We start from the raw sequence: 22,596 nt of genomic DNA, 5'->3' as shown, positions 1-22,596 counted from the left end.
TAGTTCCTTGCACAGGGACCGCTGGAAATTTAAGAAAAATCAAAGAAGAAAAACGCTTTGCTGAAACTACTTTTAAGTGATACGCCATTAACAAAAAATTACAATAAGTAACACGAAACTTGCAATAATTGCTAAAAACGTCCCTCTCCAACTTCAATGGAAACATTAGCTCATCTTAACATCGATTGCCGAGCACGTTGAAATATTCCCGGCGTATATCTTATCTGATCACGTGGCGCCCGTATCCCTTAGATTAATTCTTTTTCAAAGTTGACCGGATTTCTATGAACGAAGGATTTTACATGCCTCCCAAGGAAAGAGTCCAATACATTTAAATCCGTTGACCTGAGTGGCCATGATTGAGCTTAATGCGAAAAAATATAAAAGCTTTTATAAAATCAGTGGCGCACGAATAACAATAATACCTATAAGTAACTTTGTCAAATTTCGACAAAATCTACTAAAGAATTATAAGGACTTCCTCGAAGAATTTTTTTTCTTAAAGTTTGACACCGTGTGTCTTGGGAAGGAAGCATTAACGGACCCATGTTCGTGTAAACTTTTCGTCTCAGGATCAACCAAAGATCACCCCTTGACGTTCGGCCATGTACTTAAATAATATCCTGTATAATCAAAGAGGCATCGGATATTTTCTCTCACCCTGCAATCTTCGTGTTGATGTCGAATATCTCTCCTGAGGAATGCTCAAGGAAGGTCTGAAACAACAGACTCGAGGCCTCCTGGCCTGAGGAGGTCTCAAGGATTCCTTAAGGAGCAACCATGAACTGTGACCTAAGAAGAACTTAATGCAAACATTTTAGTAGTCTAAAGAGACGCGATTGGACTTGTCAGCTGCGCAATCACAGGTCGGACCCCTATGAAGAATGTATAATTAGCATCCAAGAATGCAGCAACCTTCAACTTTGGTCTGGGGAGCGGGGTGTTCTTCGGAAATGACGTCGAAATTACGCGCCTCTCTTAATATTGAACATGCCGACGGTGTTTTTGTAGACCGTTTTGACGTCATGACAAAACGTCAAAATAACGGATGTCTGTTTGCCTTGGGATGCGCTGACGCTGTTTTATTAGGTCATTTTAACGCCATAAAAGTCCGTTGCAATGACGTGTGTCGTGTACAGAATGGGGCCCCAGGTGTATTCAAAATTACGTCGCCCATTTTGCTCACTCTTGTCGCCCGATAGCACGCTAAAGTAAATAAAGTTAATGCAAGCTGCTGCCTGCATTTAGCAAGGTTAACTGTTGCAAGCTTAACCCAATAAGCCGAAATTTTCACAAATTTCCTTGAACCACCGGCAGTTAGAGGTGAGAGTCGGACGCGAAAGTATGAAATGCGTTCGCTGGTGACTGAAAAATTTCAATTTCAGATGGCATAAAGCTCACCACCCAGTCACGTTTTGGTCATTTTTTGGAGTGCTCGTAAGGATAATATATGACTTTTTTAAAAGTAACCAAATAAACCAGACACTACGTTATTACCCTCCCCGTCCCAGAGAGGCAAAAATCCTGGCTAAAACCATCAGATTTAACTAATGGTTCAAAGTTTAAAAATTAAACCGAACTCTCCTCATTACGCCACTTTAACCCTAACGAACATCGAAAACTTCCTCGACGCCATATATATTCGAAAAGTTCTCCATATAATTCTGTCAGTTGCGCCACATAAAACTCGAAAAGTGTTATTGTTGTCTGTTTCAATTGCCAGAAGTAACCAGAAGTTCCCTTAAGCGTGCGAACGGTGAATTTAAAGAAAATCATCCAAATTATCTGACTTGGAGAGTACAAATTTAACAACCAGGTGAATAAAGCGGATACACAAGTGGCGTAATCCCGGAAACAACACGACATCTCAATACACTCAAACTCGAAGCAATCCCATAATAATATCTGAAAATTCAACAGGAGATTTTTCAGCGGCGATAAAGCGCATGAGCTCGAATTTTGAGCCTCCGAAAGCGGTAATAAGGACTCGATTCTGTGCGACAAACGCTCAGTCGTCGCTCCTTTGGTGTGAGTCGTATCGCGAAAATACGATAATTCTGAGAAAATCTCGCGTGCGAGGTAATTTCGATCGCAGTTTCTTTCAAGTTTGAATTTTACCGCGTGAATTTCTTGTGATAGAGTGTTTCTAGTGGTTTGTGATTCGGCGAGAGGGGAACCGGAGAAACGGTAAGTTACCTTTCGGTTTGAACTTACAGCGACAAACTGCCGGACAGGTCGTGGACACGACCGTCTCCAACTTTGGCCCCCGCGATTACCAGATTTGAATAAACGTGCCGTTTTCTCGGCGGGCTCAGTTATTCGACGCCCGTCAAAATTGAGTAACATCTGTCGAACCGCATCAATAACCGATGTGCCGTAATGAAAAATTGCACTCAATTATTGAGTGGGGCGAACTTTGATTTTCCGCCAAGGGTGTATTTGAGTGCGAGGGAGAATGGGAGCCATTTTGAACAGTTTCTTTTTGCCATTAGGTGGTTGTTTTCATGTGAGTTTGTGAAATTATGCAGTGAACGACACGACGAACATCCACCTAGCGATATGGTTTGTGACCCCTCCTCGCAAAAAAAGAGCCTTGATATCAGTTTGGTTTTTTCTATGCGTGCCAAAGTTAAGCGCTGGAAACTCGTCAATTGCGTTGTGGCATGTAGTCCCAGTTTCGAGGTCTTTCTGGGCAGTTTTGACCAGGAATTTTTTGAACACCTGCACGGACGAAAGCATCGAAATATTCTTAAACGATTCATACTTCTAGTTTTAATAGATTCAAGGAATAAACTCCAGAACACATTGTCGTCTTGTTTGAAACGAACGTGGATTTCAAAGTTCATCGGCTTTGGGGCCCGCCATTTTTAATTAATTTGAGGCGAAACTAAATTGACGCCGACAAAAATATGAGAAAGGAAACATTTATTTAAGAACAAATAAACATTAAGCTATTTCATCAATATGAAGTCGGATAACCTTTTGCCCCAAGCACCGCCTGACATCTTCTATGCATTAAATCCACCAAATCTTGGCATTTTTTTCCAGAAATCTCGAACCATTTGTCTTGTATGATTTCCCACAGCTCGTTTTTGCGGCGGAGATTAATTTGCGTTCTGTGTCGTTTTAAATGGTCCCATAACCGTTCGATGGGGTTCGGGTCTGGTGACTGAGACGGCCGCTTTAATACATTAACGCCGTTTTCAAAAAAATAATTTTTCACAAGCCGTGAAGATCGTCATCGTGTTGCTATCGCCAGGTAAGGGTCATTTTCACCTCGGCCCATGGCGATAACCTATTTTTTTAAATATCCAGACAAACGAACCATAACAATTTGTACGAGGGGACCGACTCCCGATCCCGAAAAAACATCCTCGCACCATGATACTGCCGCCACCGTGTTTTACCGTTGGTTTCTGGTATTTAATGTCGAATCTTTGGCCCACTGGCGTTTTAATGTACATTTTCCCGTCTGAATTAAAGATGTTAAACTCGGATTCGTCACTCCAGAGAACTGTAATCCATTTTTGTGAAGATCAAGTCAAATGTTCATTTGCAAATTCAATTCGCGCCTTTCGGTTTTTCTTGGAAATGAGAGGTTTCTTTGCCGGCAGTTTTTCCCATAAGACCAACAGCATGTAATCGACATCTTACAGCGAAAATTGTGATGTTTACACTGTATTTTTCGCATATTCTTACCTAATTCGTCGCGCCGCCCTTCTGGAGTTCGTAAGCGATGAACGTCTAATGCGTTTGCCGATGTTCTGGGTGGTTTTCCTGAGACGTCCAACTTTTCAAGTTTTTACATTGTCCACCAATGGAAATTTTCCGGTTACTTTGGAGGCAGCATCGTCGCTGATTAGTAAGTTTTTTGCAATAATATTTTGCTTTAGACCTTGTCGATTCAATTCCATAAACTTGTTGCACAAGTCCTCTGAGAAATACCTATTCTCACCCGTTTGTGCAGACGTTTAAAGGCGCAAAGTAAGAAAACTGTGGCAGTTCTGGGATCGAAACTACCGGTGTTGCTTATCTTTCCATACTTTTGTCCGAGGTGTAAATAATATTTATAGCAAAAAAGAGGTACGGCTCCTCATAAATATAAACACGTGTAAAAAACGCTGAATCCATAAGAAACGTACAACATAGTAATATAATTGAGTTCTTCTTCAGTGCAACAAATACAATACAAATTAAGAATCTTTCCATGCTTTTGGCCGCAAGTGCAATTCTATTTTCCACTGGGCAATTCTTTTTTTTGTTTTTTTTTTGTTTCTTTTTGTTTTTTTTTGCTTTTTTTTGTTTCTTTTTGTTTTCTTTTGGTTTTTTTTTGTTTTTTTTTGTATTTTATTTTGTTTTTTTTTTTGTTTTTTTTTTCTCCCCGTAACTACCTACAATCTGCTTACATTTGTAAATCGGAAAGCATTCAGAAGATCGGATAAAACACTAAACTTAAATTAATCTGCACTCGTAGCACGGCTCAGTAGTCGCACACGATTTTTAACGATGCGACTTAACGCTCAATTTCGAACATCGCTAGCAAGCGAAAGTAAGAACAAAACAACAAATAAAACAAAATAATTCTATAGGCGATTCTAGAACCTCTCCGGTCGATCCTTCGGTAGGGCCTTCCGAGTCTCCTCTCCCGATTATCACTTAATAAGTCGGCGGCCGGGGGGTTCGGGTGGCCCTCAATCCTACTTTGCTGCTACTCCAACTAACCCCTACCCTACCTGATCTCCCCTTGGACTGTGGAGACGTTCAGATCTCGATGAACTGTCGCGCCCCTGACGAGCCACGGAGCATTTAACATTCGCCTCAGAGTTTTTGACTGGAACCTTTGTAGAATTTCTAGGTTGCTTGTACTGGCTGCTCCCCAGAGCTCGATGCCGCAGGCCCAGATGGGCTTCAACATTCTTTTGCGTGACAGGGCCTTGTTCTCCAAGCTTAACTTGGATTTTTTCCGTTACATTTTCCTGGATTTCACATTAGGCAATTCAGATTAAAGTTGGAAAATCATGAAATTTTAATTCTGACGCTCTCAAAGCCTTCCAGCCTGAGACGGCCGGTCACATAAGGTTCCCCGCAACTAAAGACACCATTAAAAGACTTCAAAAATTTGTTCGTAGCACGTCGAGGCACTACTGAAATAAAGAGCGTTTTCGAATTTTCCTAAGTCAGGTTAAATCGACGTGTTTCGAGGTCTCGAACACGCACCCGTTCTTTGCAGATTGCGTTAGTAATCACCCCTTGTAATCCGACGCAATAAATTAAAAATTAAATTGTGTAAAGCATTATTACGAGACGGTGAGATTTATTCTTGTTTCCAGTGTGCACGTGAAATTATATTGCCACACTAAAACGATCATAAACCTCAATAAAAAAATAATGATATTATTTTTCATTCAAACTGCCCCCATAAAATACGAGGAAATACGACAATCTAGTGGCACGCAATCCACTTCGGCCTGTACCGACACTGTCCGATTAATTTTTAAAATTCAATTTTAAATTGGAAATTGGTACGTGCAACTAAATATGCTAATGCACGCTAAAGCCAATTACGGTATTATAAATACACATATTTCCTATTAGGTTAAATAGCAGTGAACGCATCCGCGAAATGTCCATTGGATCTGTATGCCTGTTTAAACGCGGCTTTTATAAAGCGGACATATTTCTGTACCACAACAGGACTGTAAAATAATGTTTATCCCGTACACCAAATCGTATTATTACAATGATTTGAGCATTAATTTTAATGAAGTCAGTCTGCTACTACTGATAATAATAATTATTATTAGAACTGCATATCTTCCGCTATTTAAATATTCAGTGGCGCTCTCTTTGTCTGTGGTCTTTTATTTTCATTGAAACCATTTTAAGCTCCTAGTTACTGGTAAAATGATAATTCGTTCAGCAAATTTATCGCTTTGCAACGAGGGGAGCTTCTTTAGTTTAACATTGCCAGTTTCGCCTGCGAATGTTCCAAGCAACATGTTCTTGTTACACGCTGCCCAGGGCAACGTATAAAATTACACGCTGTTGTGTACACGCTGTTTACCCGTTGCCCGTGGCGACGTGTACACGATCGGTCCTTACACGTTGCCGCAGGCACGTGAGATAAGAAAACACAATTACTGTGTGCGTACGTATCTCCCACGCCGTTACTTCGAGGTGACGTTTTTTGGTACCGGACCGGTCGTTGGAAAAGTATTGTTTGCAGCTCTTGCCTCAGATTTATTTGAGGGCCTCGATCGATTTTTCCTCAAAAATGTTCTGTTTCATACATCAAAGCTTGTTGTTTCGCCCACTATACAAGGCGATTTATTAACAACGAGAGAACGGGAAGTTCGAAAGCTCGAGGTTCATTGGCGCAAATATGATTTAACCAGAAGTTGAGAGTTTCGAAAATACACGGTCTGGGGAGTTAAAATTTTAATCGCCTATAAACATGTCCGCACGGCGGAATTGAAGTTTTCGCCTCTGACAATCTGAAAACGTGACATTGCCACCCTGCTAGCATACCAAAATGATGATATAAAAAATATGAAATGAAAAGTCTATAAGGCACGATAGAGAATACACCCAGTGGGTCAAACAAGTATTTGCACACTAATGTTTACTTCCAAATCGTATCAACTTATTTTCTGTATGGATTGGATTTTTTGTTTTTTTATATTAAAGTAGCAATGTTATTGATATCTTGGAGAAATTCGTTTAGTTTAAGCTTGATCGGTCGAAAGATGAGGCCGAAAAAAGGTGAAATTGATGTATCCAAACGTACAAGAATAATTTGCCTTCATGAGAGTTATAGAACAATAGCCAACAGTGTTAATGCGTCATTTTCGGTAGTTCGTCATGTAATAAAGAGGTATGAAGAAACGGGAAACATACAAAATAAACCTTGTTCTGGAAGACCGAACAAACTGAACGCGCGAGAAAAGCGGTTTATAATTAGAGAAGTTCAAAAAGATCCATTTGCTGGGGCTCAAACATCGGCAACTGATACCGCAACAACATCAGGAACAAACGTTCATCCCCAAACCATGAGAAACATTCTACATGGAGCAAACGTTGTTGGAAGAGCAGCAAGGAAAAAACCGTTCATCTCCGAGAAGAATCGTCAGAAACGTTTGCAGTTTGCCAAAGACTACATGGACGAGCCTTCGGAGTGGTGGAGAAACGTAATTTTTTCTGACGAAAGTAAGTTTCGTCTTTTCGGTTCAGATGGGAAACGGTTCGTGTGGAGAATACCAAACACAGAGCTGAAGCCAGAAAATTTGAAACCTACGGTGAATCGTGGGGGAGGAAACGTATTAGCTTGGGGATGTATGGGGTAGGAAATCTGGCATTTATTAATGGGATAATGACAGCCAGGACTTACACTGACATATTGCAACATAATTTAAAACCAAGTGCTGCTAAATTAAATCCGGAAAATATATTTTTCTCCCAACAAGATAATGACCCGAGGCATTCAGCCAATTTGACGAAGGGGTGGTTGTTGGACAACGTCCCTCGCAGACTCATTACTCCACCACAGTCTCCTGATGTGAACCCTATTGATAATTTGTGGAATACCCTTGATCTGAAAATTCGAAAATGGCACATTTCGAACGAAGAAAACCTGAAGACAGCTTTGCTCGAAGAGTGGTCCAAAATCCCCTTAGAATACGTTCAAACTCTCATTGATTCAATGCCCAGAAGACTCAGGGCCATTATTGATGCAAACGGAATGCACACTAAATATTAGAGATAACTTTTTACTAAGTTAACGTGTTTTTTTCTAATAGTTTGATAATGTGCAAGTTAGAGTTAGATTTTTTTGTTAAAGTTTTATTTTTGTGTACGTTAAAATCATTAAAATGACTGCAGGTTTTATTTCTCGTTGCATATTGAAAATAATAGGCAAATACTTTTTTGACCCACTGTGTAAAATATCAAAAAGACATTGGCCCGGTAGAAAAATCCGGGACTAAGGCCCGTTTTAGGTTGTGTAAATTCTCATTTGCATGCGTACATGAAAATTGTTCATCTTTTGCACAAGGAATTTAATATTCTAAAACGGACTTAAGACTTTACCGACCGCATGCATTACGGCATTATTTTGTGCAATTTATCTTACGAAGGTCTCGTTAACAAAACACGAACACAAACTTCTTTTACGTGTGTTTTTGTCTGTGTGCATTTCGCATTCCGTTGGAAATTACGGATTGTTATGTTAAATATCTTCGATTTGCAGCTAAAATACATTTTTATGAATCCCTTCGCTTTTTAATAGAATTTATGATTAAGAAATCAGTGGGAAAATCAGTGAAATTCAAATTCAAAATCGGCGCTCAGAGATAGTTGCCCTCGGAGGGTCATTCGCCGGCGAGTAAATTTTTTTCACTCGTTCTTCATTTGACCAGCACTGATTATTTTTAAATTTATGCGATTTATTCTGGAACGCTCGACGAAAAATAAAAACATTTTCAAATGTAACAAGTTTGAGCCCTCATCTGGATCACAATATATTAAAATGTTTTTTCACCCAGAACGAAACGTGAACATTCGTTGTATACTCAGGGGAGACAGATACAAATGGGTTGAACCAAGGACACAAATTTTCTGCATTTACCTTGACAAGAGGCAACCCCGAAAGTTTCACATGCAAAATGAGCATATATTATGCAAAGCACACGTTCTGCTAAAAAATTGAATATAAATCATGGTATCACCAACATTATGACGGTTATGATGTCGGTGCCATGGCCGTTCTGAATCCACAACTGCGCACGGGGTCAGGATTTCATTTTTTAAACGGACCATCGTCCACTACAGGCATCGTTCAACATGTTGAATACGAATTAAGGCTTCGGGGAATATACAGGGTTATTCAGATTCGATGCTCATCATTGAGATCTCAGCAACCATAAGAGATGAGAGGTGGGTCAAATTGGGGCGAAGTTGTGCAGTTTGGAGCTCAATAAGATGCCCTTTCAAAATTTGGAAAATTCCGATTACTTCCGGAGATATCCGTAAAAAACCGAAATTTTGAAAAAGCGTTTCTTTTCTTTCCTGATGTTATATGGAAAGATAATTAAAAACGAATGGCACGTTATAATTGCCACTTTTCATCTTCTACAAAATAGTGAAATCATATTTGAAATTTGACGTTTAGATTTCCGGCAATGTAACATAGTAGGCCCCTTTGTTTACGAATGTAATTTAAATGGAGCTGCCTATTTGACTATTTTACAAAATTACTTGGCGAATTACTTAGGAAATTTGCCACTTGGGCAGCTTCGCACTATTTGGTTTCAACAAGACGGAGCACCTCCCCACAACCTAAAGGGGGTACGGGATTTCCTTAACAACGAATCTCCTGGTCGATGGATTGGAAATCGTGGTGTAACAGAGTGGCCCGCGAGGTCACCTGACCTATTGCCCCTTGATTTTTACTTATGGGGAACGTTAAAAAATAAAATTTACTCCGAACCCACACAAGATTCAGAAGACTTGCGGACAAAAATTATAAATGCATTTGCAACATTAAGACGGCGTGACATCAGTAGTGCTATTAATAATGCTGAACGACGTGTTCGTTCGTGTATTGGACAAGAGGGGGGCATATTTGAACATTTGTTGTGACGTTTTATTTATTTATACGTTTAAGATTATTTTTAAGTTAATAAATTTAAGAAAACATTTATGTTTGATACATAATTTCATTAAAATTTAAAAAAAGTGGCAATTATAACGTGCCATTCGTTTTTAATTCTTTTCAAATAACATCAGAAAAGAAAAGAAACGCTTTTTCAAAATTTCGGTTTTTCACGGATATCTCCGGAAGTAATCGGAATTTTCTAAATTTTGAAAGGGCATCTCATCGAGCTCCAAATTGCACAACTTCGCCCCAATTTAACCCGCCTCGCATCTCTTATAGTTGCTGAGATCTCAATGATGAGCTGAAGAACCCTGTATTGCAACTTTGAGCCCTTTTCCTGAGCTAAATTTATATATTAAAGTTATTGCCACATTTAAAAAAGCTCCGGTGATTTATTGCAAGAAATAAAATGAATCCTCGCTGGCCCAGAAGTAGAAAAAAATTACAATTATATTAAGGATGAAATTTACTTTTGCCGTATCGCCATTATTCATGAATATAGGCAGATTGCAACATGCAAATATTTCAATATAAATTGACATTTTAAGTTTCACATTAATTGCAATTTGAAAGTAGATATTGAGGTTCTACAATATAATTCCGATCATTAGTGTCAGTCGAGTACGCTGCATTGAGATTTCCTAATGACCCGGACTCGCTCTTAATTAAAGTGCCTGCTAACAAGATGGAAATCTGAGTACAATTTTATGGAACTTAATTAAACTCTGATAGATTTCTGAAATTTAAAGTTAGTTAAACAACTCCGTCTATTCGCTGTCGATGTATAAAGTTATTAGGCGAAGAAACGGTTATTAGAAAATGTACAAAATAACTTTTTTTGCCGTTGAGTAAAAATCCAGCAATTTCCCCCCGCGAGTAACATTCCAACGGGGAAAGGTCTGGTAAGTGTGCCGGCCGACTCACGTCCCCACTGCGTGAAATTATGCCGCAGGGATATATTTCAGACAAACAATCAGCCCCTTTTATGGCGTCATGTGGCGTAGCCCCATCTCGTTGGAACTACAGGTTATCCAGGCGACTTAGACGAATGTTGTTATCGACGCAACCCGCAAGTTAAGTTTTTAAAAAGTGCTTCAAGTACTCACGTGAGGTTAAATTGTCTTCGTAAAGGTATGACGAAATGATCGTATCGCCAGGTGAATTTGCATTTGCAGGTGTTCAGCTGTTGCTGTCGCCATATTATAGTGGGTAACTACGAATAAATTTCAGCAATGATGCATTCATTAAAAATTTATTTATAACTGACACGGGCCGGGAAAGGGGTGAACCAAAGCCACGGCCGAGCTTTAACATATAGCGTTGTCGTGCAGCCCTTATGCAAGGAAACACCCTGTGTTTGTATCATTTCCCATTCGTAAAACCTTAATGCAAATCGTGAAATTGAGGTTACCAAAGCCGATAACAACATTTCAGGAGTCGGTGACTTCCGTTTTTACAACAGGCGATTCCACAACTCAAGATGTTACCCCGAAAGGGCGCTTTCGTGATTTAGGCAAATTGGTTTTCGAAGTGGAGGTGAATTTTTGATAACAATTTGCATCAAATGAAGTGATTTCTCGTACACGAGAGGGAAGCAAACAAAGGGTTCCTGAACGTGAGACCACGATTTAAAGCTGTAGATTTTTGCCAACAATAATCGAGCTTTTTTTGACATGTCAAATCAGGTGCTCGAATCGGCCATGGGTTCCGCTGTCACATCGCTAAATTAAGGGAAAAAGTTTATTACCGTATGAAGAAAATCAATATGGAGGGAGTGGATGATACGCCCATGGCATTGTGAACCTGGCACTATGCAACTTCAAACAAGGGCGTACGTTGTAATTAGTATCATAAATCTAGCTATTAATAGAATTCTTGCCCAGATTTTCTCTAGATTAAAAACACGCCAAGTTTTGTGAATAATTAAAAAATTACTGGCTGTTATTAATTCGTTTTAGTTACACCAGACTGGCCGTCTTTAATTTATGTTTATTAAAAGAAATTTTCGGCATTCTTCTTGGAAGCAATTCACGGCCTTGCCCTCCCTGCGTCTTAATTCGCAGAACGGCTTGAATTCGCCCTTGATAAGGAATATTTCGATACTGGTATGGGATATCGTTCAAAATCCCATGGCATGTTGACGGTCATTGAATGACGAGAACGAGATCCGTTTCTGGAGCAATCAGCTCAGATGGGTTCGGATTAGCCCGAATCGGCCTTCGTTCCTCAGAAAAAACGTTACTTTGCGATTATTACGAATTTAATTAGAATTAACGGACCTCTTTCGTTTATCTAACAGGTGGCCATCTTCTTAAGGTTTTCGCTATTTAATCATTTATTACTTCATTTTATTCTACGCGAAACGATAAACATGTACTAGGTGCGCCAAGTAAGTGCGCACCATTGTCAACCTTGTCATTGGCAGGGATAGACTCCAGTTCAAATTGCAGTCTTGTGTTTCCTTGGGCAAGCCGCGGCTGTGATACTAGAAAAACAATTGAACATAGCTTGGTGAACATAATCAAAAAAAAAAATTTTTTTTTAATAGAACGCTGTGTATATTTATTAACGAAATTAGAACTAGTTAAAATTCATACAAAAAACTCGGTACGTTTTTTTCCAAAATGAATACTTTTCATCATGTATTTTATATGACATGTATGTGTGCACGATTCTAACATATCGCATTGTTCTTCGTGTGTAAAGCACATTTTAAAATGTTTTTACTCATTTACTATACATTTGCATATATGATTTAGATTTGATATTTTGTCAAATTAATGCATTATATTTGATACGTTTTACTTTTAGCCACTCAGCGTTGGCCAGATTGAATTAATTTGATTGATTGTCGCTAGCAAAATTAGACATAAAAATTGCCCAATGCGCTAAAAAGTGTTAATTTTCGAAAAGGAAATGACTGAAGTTTTTCGTATAAAATTGAATCCATTTTAATGCAGTTTATAAATATACACAGTGTTTCGCTTAGAAAAAGTGTCGATCAAAAATTGTCTTTTCGACTAAAGGCTCAATTGTTTATTTAATACCACCAACGCAACGTGCCCAACAAAGTACCTCTCTTCGTAATTTAAACTAGGGTTATCCCTGCTACTAACACAAACAAAATGAACAATGGCTCCCTCGTAACTTGGTGCACCCCGTATATTGACCGTACCATCTATGATTTCTGTGCGCATGCCCGTCAATCAGTCTCTGGTGGCACAGTTACTCCCTAGAAATTAATCAGTTTTTGGTTAGTTAGCGATTAGAGCGATGCATGAAATTAATTATCATTACATTTTTGATATTTTTAATTATTTTATTGGAGCCGAATTGATGTTGGTTTATACAAAAGTTTAAGATATTTCGATTGGCACCGATTAATAAATAAAGAGCGTTGCTTGTCATTATCGAACGATTTGAATCATGAGTATTCTAATATACAGGGTGTTTCCTAACATACATAACTTCGGGAGCGTATTCTACAGCTAAAATGAAGGTGATTTTATTACATAAATTATAGCCCAAAAATGCCTCGTTGCGGAAATACAGGGTGTGAAAATTTCTTTAAAAAATTACAATTTTTTAAATATTTCCCAAAGCTGCCCGAGACATTTTAATGAAAGTTTGCAGGGTTGGAGAGTTATTATTTTACGCTGAAAACAGTGGCTGTTGTGTAACCAGTGGCGCGCGGGCAGGACAATTGCTGGATATTTTTAATGAAAAATGCGGTGCTGCATTCGTTCACGAATAGTACTTGTCACATTACGGCTTTTTGTTTATTTACCCGAAAACGGTGCGTCCTGCGAAAAAAAGTCAAGAGACCTTTTTCCTTCCACATCGAACACATAATTAAAAAGGGAACAAGATATTGGAAAAGAACAGTAGCGCACCACGCGAACTAACTCTCAAACCCTGCAAATTTCATTAAAATGTCGCAGGTAGTTTCGAAAATATTTAGAAAATTGTAATTTTTTAAAGAAATTTTCACACCCTGTATGTCCGCAACGAAACAGTTTTGTGATATAGTTTATATAACAAAGTTACCGTTATTTCAGCTGTAGAATGCGCTCCCGGAGTTATATACCGTACTCAGGAAACACCCTGTATATTACCTATTTACGTGAGACTTTAATTTTGCATCTACAAGGCGCTTCTTCGGTTTATAACCTAACACCACTGAAACCATAGCTGTTTTTATATGATCAATTAGTTTCGGAGTGTAATCCGCAGGGGCTTCAAATGCGTCTTCTGTCAAGGGGCTTGCGTGAGCCACTGCTAGAAGGTATTAATTTTGTCTCGTGGTCCATACATGGCAACATGTAGGATATCCCACAGTGTACGTTACGTCAATCTAGTTAATACCGCTCACGCGTTACAAACGAAGAAAATCTTGGTTTTTGAGTCCTGCTCCTATGGTAACAGTTCCCCATATATTCTGCGTTTCTAAAGTTGAACCATTAGAGCGCGAAAAAGTTGCGCAGTTCGAGGTTTAAGAATATAAAAAAAAAACGAAATAATTTTTTTTTTGTTCCAGCAACCCTAGTAAGACAGATCGCTGATCATAGTCCGGCGAAGTTGCTTAGCAATAATATTACAGTAGCCGGGACTGTAATACTTGGTTTACCGGCCGCAGCATCGAGGCTTGGTCTTTGAACGTCAATAAAACTTCCTTGTTTTGCTCGAAGCTTAACATTATATTGTACGCGCAGAACTTAATAGTCATTAACTTTAAGAACTTCATATAAACTTGTTTCGATCAACTTCCAACAAATGGGTAAACTTTTATCAACATAAAAAATAGGAATAGAATCCTGTTGCATTAAACTCAGCAGTCAATTTTAACCTCCTCAGCTGTAGAAACCGAGTTTCTAAGTACAAGAGAATTTATATTAACTTTTTAATGGAAATGATATTAAAGTTTGCTATCGTTGGAAAGTTTATATACCAACAGAGATACGGCCCTGTCCACGACCAAACCAATAAACAAACCCCGGTCGAGGCTGTTAAAAACTTTTTATGAAGTCTGCTTTATTCTTATTTAAACTTTGGAAGTAGCATTAGTATTACAAATATTTTTTTTTTTTTTTTTTGTAAAAGTTGTTTTTCAGCGTGTACTTATTCGATTTCAGGGATGTGGGAGCTTGGACTATGCGAAGAGTACTGCGGAAACTGAAAGACAATGTGGGCCGCGTCATTATTATTTTCAATTGAAGTGAAAATGGAATTCTGTTTATTGTGGTTGGCACTAATAGTAGCAGTTTTGGAGGCCTCCCAAGGTAAGACAATGACAATTTCTGATAATTTCTTATTCACGAAGATGCTAAAATTGAATGGAATAAAAATTAATGCCGTGGAGGTTTATGTAACGACCCCTATGAAGTTTATCTTATAACTTTTGCAATTTATAGAAGAGCCGTAATAAATAATGCTGCAGACTGTAATTGGATCTCGCTTTATAACCCCTGTAATATTCTTTATTACAATTAATGTTTGCCAACCTCGACGTTTAAAATGGTTATTTCGCTATTTTCTATAAACTCTTATGGCGAGTGTACACATAAAAATCAGAGTTTTATTATATGCGCTTTAATTTAACAACATTCAACAATTTACTTTACACTGAAGAGAATGATTAATGGAAATCTCGAGTGTCCCGGAAACTATTCCAATGGCTGTCACGTGACTTCCGGGTCAACAACGGCAGCAACAAATCGAAATTGGGTGAGCGCTTCGAAGGGAATAATTTTTTAGTCTCGTCAACAATCGGAAAGTGCGACTGCGCACCAGGTCTACCGGCATGAAATCAGCGCTATTTCGTGAAAATAAAACACCAATTTTAACGAGGAAAGAAAAAGAAAATTATTCAGCATGTTGACCGTTGCTCTCTGCACATTTCGTTCACCTATCTGGCAATTCATGGATACCACGCCAATAGACATGTGCCTCTTCGGCAATTAGACACCCAATATTCTACTTCTTCGTAGGAATAGAAGTGCTGCTCGGCCAATGCGTGTCCCTTCGATGAAAACAAATGGTGGTCCGAAGGAGCCAAGTCTGGTGAATACGGCGGACGGGGTAGCAACTCCCAGCCAAGTGTTTTGATGGTATCCTGAACCGGTGTTGCTTTGCGTGCCATGGAGCAAAATTTCCTTCCCTTGTCATTCTGATCGTTTTTCGATCAATGCATTGTTTAAATTAATCGACTGCTGTCGGTAGCGAACAGTATTAACGGTTCTACCAGGTTTTAAAAGCTCGTGGTGCACCACACCTTTCTGATCCCACCAAACACACAGCATTGCCCTCTTGCCGAATCGATCAGGCTTTGCAGTCGACGTCGATGGTTGTCCCGAATCAACCCATGGTTTTTTCCATTAAGGATTTTGAAAAAAATCCATTTTTCATCTCCAGTAACAATTCGATGCAAAACTGATTTTCTTTCGTGCCTTTGAAGCAAAATTTCACCGGTGTTTTTCCGGTTCTCCATCTGTCTTTCATTCAGCTCATGCGACACCCATTTTCCACACTTCTAGATCTTCCCCGTAGCTTTTAAACGATCAGAAATTGTTCGTTGTGCAACATTTAGCATTTCTGCCATTTGCTTTTCACTTAAAGTGTCCTCTTCATCCAATATCGATTGCAGTTCGGCGTCTTCGGACTCTTTTGGTGGTCTACCACATTCTTCATTTTGCACATCAAAATTGTTATTTCTGAATCGTTGAAATCATCTTTTGCATGTTGCTTCTGATGAAGCATAATCACCATATGCTTCGACAAGCATTCGATACGACTCTGCAACACATTTCTTCAAAAAAATTAATGCTTTCCGCAAATCATCATTTTGTGGTACAAAATTCGACATTTTTGGCCCAATGAAATAATGTATTGTTATTTGTTCAAGGACTTGATTTGTACTAAATATGGTTGTCAGTTTGCATACCAACCAAGCAAACCAAAAAAATGGTTTGTTTACAACGAATGCCCTATATCGAGACGTTTATATCCTGACGCTCACTTCATGCCAGTATACCTGGTAGACGTAACTACATTCAAAACAAAAATATGAAACACTTTACGGCCACCCTGTATAGTATAAATTGCATTCAGCCAATTCGCCCGGCTCGTGACCTTTGCATTTAAATCGTTGTTTCTTTTCGAGGTTTTAAAATAATAATTTCCGGACCAGAAAACTGGCTTCGGGCCATATGGCTTCGATATACAGAGTGCCCCCAATTGTTGTGGTGTATCGGTAACGTTTCTTGTGCGGGGTGGTTCATTTGCAGCGGCGTACTAGCCAAAATTAGGAGAATAATTTAATTTTTCTAACGCACCTCGTGTAATAGTTACAATTACCGATTTTGCCCTTAATTTTTTTAATTTGTTTTCGACGAAGTTATTTCGGTTAAAGAGTTTTGTGTCCAAGAAGACGTTTGATAATATCAATTGGCCTGCAAGTCGGCTCGCCTGCGGAAGCAGTGAAGAACCTCAGGGTGATGTTCAAAAATTCACAACACATTGGAAAAGAATCCTGACGTAAATTTAAGCCATCATTTTGGACGTTTTCGGCGAAAATGCCCCTCTCGAGCTGCGACCCCAATTGTCAGTCAATGGACCTCATCTGGCTCCACTACTACCAATTACATCCAATGCTTCTCGATTTGCCCTAGTTGTATCAAATGGTATTTTCAATTAATCGATATAATCGTTGCAGAAACGCAGAAAATCTTAAATAATCTCTTCCCAGCTTATTTCCCTAAGACACATGAATATCCTGTCCACAGCCACGACGAGGCTCAAAGATGGATGCGGTTATTCGCTCTCCGGGCCTCTAATCCAGCCACTGTAGTACTTCATTATAATTAAACAAAAAGCAATTAATCCTGACGATAGAATGTGGACTAACCGCACAGCTCCTGGTATATTAGTTTAACTAATACATGGGTTTAATTATGGAGAGCCAGGCCCTAGATCTATGTCGTACGTCTACTTAAACAATAACTAATTGCTATATTACATAATTCAATTCCTGTGGACGAAGCTGAAATTCACGTTTGTGAATGAAGCAATTTAAATTCCATTCTAGGTATTGTCCTTACACGCATTTTCATCAATACCTTTAGATCGTAATTATGACAATGGAGAACACTCTTATGTGGATCGAGGTGTCTTCAAATTCTTTCGTATTATTTATGTGAAAACACCGTTTCTGAACTCTCTTTCCCTTGCACATTTCCAGGGAAACGGGGAATCCACTTAGCATGCCTGAGAACTGAAAAGGCATTAGAATTCATCGTTTTACGTCTATTAAGAGTGGAGTTGAGGAGTTGTTGGCGTCATTAATTATGGCGACAAACATACCTGCCTCGGTAATTATGACAAGAAATCTCTTATTTGTGGAGTCACGTACTCTGGTTAGGATTTATGGTCCTGCATTGAGTTGGATTTCTTCGGATTAATTGCTGGTGGCAAAAAGAACTTCTGCGAGTGCGTAGGGGGGGGTGCAAATCGACTCAAACTAAACCGAAATCCAATAATTCGCGAGGACGGTCCCTGAAGTACCCGACCTAACACTTAAACAAAAAGGAAATCCTTCGAGATTGACAGAGTTTTCCCCGCGATGTTCTGTAGTTCCTATGCCCGGTTCAACAACAAGTACGTACCTTGAACTCCGCCTCTTCGTTACTAGCAAAGCTCTTCGCAGCTAGCCATTTTGTCGATTTCGGACACAGAGAATAATCCAAGAGGGCTAAATCTGGCGAATAAAGTGGACGAGGGAGAAGTTCGAAACCAACCCGACTGATTTTGACCATCGCGACGACGGAAGTGTGGAGAGGTGCCTGGTCGTGACGAAACAAAACTTTCTTTTTTTCATGTGCATTCCAAAAAACTGACGCCATCACCTTTCCTGCAGGCGGAACGGTTTTCACCCCCTTTGTAACCGATTCTCCTCTTTGAGTCCATTGTTTTGACAGCTCTTTCGTCTCAGGTGTGAAATGATGGATTCACGTTTCATCCATGATTATGAGTCAACACGGAAACTCGGCTTTATTGCATTGGATGCACGAAAACGTCCCCACGGCGTTGTTTTTGATCATCTTGCACGGCTTTCTCATGTTGTTCGGCCAAAGTGCGATGTCCAGTACTTTTTGAAGTCCTAATTCGCGCAATCTTAGCCGACGGTCTTTCAGTACAGTTTTGTGGACGTTCACCACGATTTCTGGAGTGGTCAGATCTAAAGTGACATGCAGTGGACCACTGCGGAGTTCGCCCTGGCGGCTTGTGCGACCGCGTTTGAACTCTACCATCGAATATTTTGCAACTGTTAATGAAGGACTAGACTCCCCCAAAATAGAATCTAACTCTACTCTGACGTTGGATGGACTAAGACCTTTTTTCCTATGTTCTCAAAATCTCCAGAACCGTTCATTAGAAACGGTTCCAAAACGGACACGTCAACGTAGCTTCCTCGAACTTCAGACATAAGCTCAAGGTTAAGTTCCCGTCGTATAAGTCAATTTTTGACAACAAACTCGCCATCTATACGTCCGGTTAGGTACTTTTGATATTATCCTCGCGCCATCTTTCTTGCCGTTAACCTACATTCGACCTTATTTTTCCGATGGAGAAAGACAGAGAGATATCTGTTCGTACGCTCAAGTTGGAATGAAAGTCCATTGTGTAAACGCAGCATAAAATGCTTCCACAGTTACCAATTCAAGTACGTATTAAAGTAAAAAGGAAATAAAATAAAATTCTAAAGTTTGCGTGAGTATTTTCACCATCAACAAAACATAATGAAACGTTATTAAAACTTTGAGTACTCTGCTCCTTACGTAAAAAGACGTAATTAGCAGCGAATAATGAAGACTTAAGTTCCTTTCACGGAGGAAAACTTATTTATTCTGCTTTGCTTGAGTTACTTTAAGGAGAAAGCTGCAAAAATTAAATTAAATTATTAACCCCCTTTGCTTTGCTCTCAGACGGGTTTAAATAATGAATTTATCGGGATGTTTTAAAGAAGAAAACGCAATTTGATTCAGCCTGTAAATTGATAGTGTCGCTTAAATGCTTAAGCTTACAATTTTGGGAAACAAGAAAATCCATCCACCTCTACGTATTTCGGAGATGTTGCACCGCTGGGAACGTCCACAAAAAGGCGACGGACAATTAGTAATATCTTTGTAATAGCTCCTGTTAGCGACAAAAATGTCTGGCAAGAAACTCCATTAAAAAAGTAATTATGTTTTTACCTGGAAACACAGTGGATTTGAAGGGAAGTATTTTCCAACGACATGGTTGAATGGATACTTTCAGGTTGAAAGGCCGGTGTGCGCCTTTGAAGGTGAAAAGAAAGCAAAGTAAATGAGCGAAAACCGTTCGCAGTTTTATAACGAATGTATTTCATTATACAAATAAGTCAGTTCGTTGAAATTCTCACATTTTAAAAATTTAAAATACATCTAATTCTGACTGGAACTGGGAAGAGGACAAGTTCACTGAAGACCTTTGAGGTACATTTTTACGAAGGCAAGTCTCCTATAGAAAAAAAAAACGGGCACGTTTCTATGTTTTCGCGTATTCTTGGAGTTTTTCCTGGCATTATCTCAGCAAAATTTTGCGACTTTGTATAAGGCAAAAGTTGCTAAGGATCGGCGCCAACCTACCTTATCCGAAAGTTGATATTACGGGAAATATACAGGATGTTGAAAAGTTTTTTCGCCACTATTCGGAAAAAATTTTGGTGAGAAATGTACAATTTGCGACATTGTAGGTCGTCAGGCGATGAACGAGGTGCATTTTGCACGTACAGGGTAAACATTTGTCACTAAACCTGTCGGTGAAGTGAGTACGTGAAGCGCCCCCTATGACAGGAATGTTTCAACAAAAATTCTTGACCCCTCATTGGGGATTCCCTCGTGACAACCTAAACCAGACACTTTCGAAATAATAGCAAAACGAGCAATTGAAATTTTCACTTGAACACCCTGTATGCCAAACGACGCTAACGTCAATGTTCACCATTTGACGCGCGTATGCTCAGACATTCTACCGTAATTCATTAATTCTCTGTAATCGTTGCTAATCTGATCAAGCAAATAGCAACAATAAAATATAGATGAAAATCAATTAAGTTGAAAATATATTTAATCGAAGTAAGGGAAGAATTTTGTCATGATTATCAATTATTGTGTAGGGGCATGTCACCAGTGCAAAATCTCCACTCAAGGAATATTTCAGGAAAATTGGAATTTTAGGAATTGATTAATGAAAATCATTAATCGATTCCAATAATTTTTTTTTTTATGAAATAAGTCTTACAGGGATGACATTGGCGACCCTTCCAATAACCTTCGTAGGCCCGACAAATACACATCCTCTTTTTCAACGAAATTTTCAGTGAGGTTCATGAAATATCTCTTGGCCGTCACGTGACAGGTTTTGATCCCTGCGAATCTGTTCAGTGAAATGGGCGGCAAGTCAGCTGCAATGTGTTAGTCAATTTTTATTTCCTACACTATACACATAGGTATGTACACGTCTGGTGGGGGATGATTGATTGTTTTTCGACTACTTATCAGCTTTTTAACATTACCGGGTGATTTAGCACCTGCTATTTAAAGTCTCCACAGAATGATAGCCTGGTGTAGACCCTTGAACACAAGATGAAGAATTATTTTTCACCATGATTGCAGTCAATCGAAAATCCATTATTACATTCCATTCCGTTGTTTATAGGAATATATTAGGGAAAGAAGGATTGGCAGTGACGGATTTATCAATTGACCGGCTACATCTCCGGATTTAACCCCTCCGGATTATGGGCTTTGAGGACGGATCAAACAGGATATTTAGCATGAAAAATAAATTTGTTTGATGAATTGACCCGTCACATAATGGCCAACATTAAATAACTCGGTGTGCAACATTCTCGTTCGAGTTAAGAATTGTAGTGAAGTTAATCGCAGGAGTTTTGATTGAAATTTCTGAAAATGACCAGTAGTGTTAATATTTAATTTGACCTTTCCGCTCTGAAATTGAAGTTTTTCAAACTATTTGCAAGTTCGTGGAGAGTTTGCAGCAGGATCGGGACCTGGCTGTGGCAATATGGGATATAGATAAGTGTCTATGACACCTTCATGCCATTGAACATACGTCATTTTCCAAGTGTGCAGAATTATCCGTAGTATTGCCTAAAGGAGGCAGATGATCGTGTAATTTCTTCGATCCGGGTCGTTGCCCTGAATTGTTAGTTTAGGCTTTTGAAGAAAAAATGACAATGAAATATGCGATAAAAAGCGGCAATGAAACAAAATTTCGGGCTGTAAAGTGTTGCTTTTAACGCTTAGGTGGTAAAAATATAATTTAACGTCTCAGATACTAGAAGTGTCTCTTTACAGTGGGGTACGTCAAGCCCATTTTATTTGCAAACCTTTTTCAAAGAGCCAAAGGGTTGTTAAAAAATTTATTCACACTCATCATTAAAGGTGGTGGAAAATAGCACAAGTGAGTTTTCATTATTATTTTTTTTTTTACCGCGAAAAAAAGGAAAAGGATTATGCCTAATGAACGACAAGTGTTCCACGAGACTCTTGCTAAATTTTTTAGATCAAACAGTATAATTTTAGGCCTGACAAGTAGGTAAACGAGAATATTAAATTTTAATGAAAGGGTCGCCCAAAAAGCTTTTTCCTAAATTTTCCTAAAATTGTTTCATGAATATTAAAAAACGTCCATTTACATAACAAATTAATTACGGCGTAACTGAATATATCCGTAATTTATTATGGTGCTTTATTACAACGCCACCAGTCCGAGCAAACGAAATTACATAGGATAACTTGTGCTGTAAAATATTTTTTTTTTTTTTTTTTTTTTTTTTTGTAGTTTCTCAGTTTGTGTCGAGAAGGCCACGTCCCACAGAAAATAAAACACGTCGGGACATG

The 22,596-nt window shown here is 38.9% G+C and overlaps 1 protein-coding gene across 1 annotated transcript in view; it reads left to right on the top strand.

The window, feature by feature from the left end:
- Window positions 1-2,011: 2,011 nt before the first annotated feature.
- Window positions 2,012-22,596, top strand: part of LOC136347682 (lachesin-like) — a 210,315-nt gene continuing 189,730 nt past the window's right edge. The window contains exons 1-2 of the mRNA XM_066297903.1: window positions 2,012-2,187; window positions 14,785-14,931. Coding sequence (XP_066154000.1) covers window positions 14,835-14,931 — 97 coding nt within the window. The 5' untranslated portion in view covers window positions 2,012-2,187; window positions 14,785-14,834. The remainder of the gene's footprint in view (window positions 2,188-14,784; window positions 14,932-22,596) is intronic.

Source organism: Euwallacea fornicatus, chromosome 29 (genome assembly GCF_040115645.1).
Source record: "Euwallacea fornicatus isolate EFF26 chromosome 29, ASM4011564v1, whole genome shotgun sequence".
NCBI lineage: Eukaryota > Metazoa > Arthropoda > Insecta > Coleoptera > Curculionidae > Euwallacea > Euwallacea fornicatus.
The sequence above is the reverse complement of the archived record's forward strand: the minus strand, read 5'-3'. Positions and strand labels throughout refer to the sequence as shown.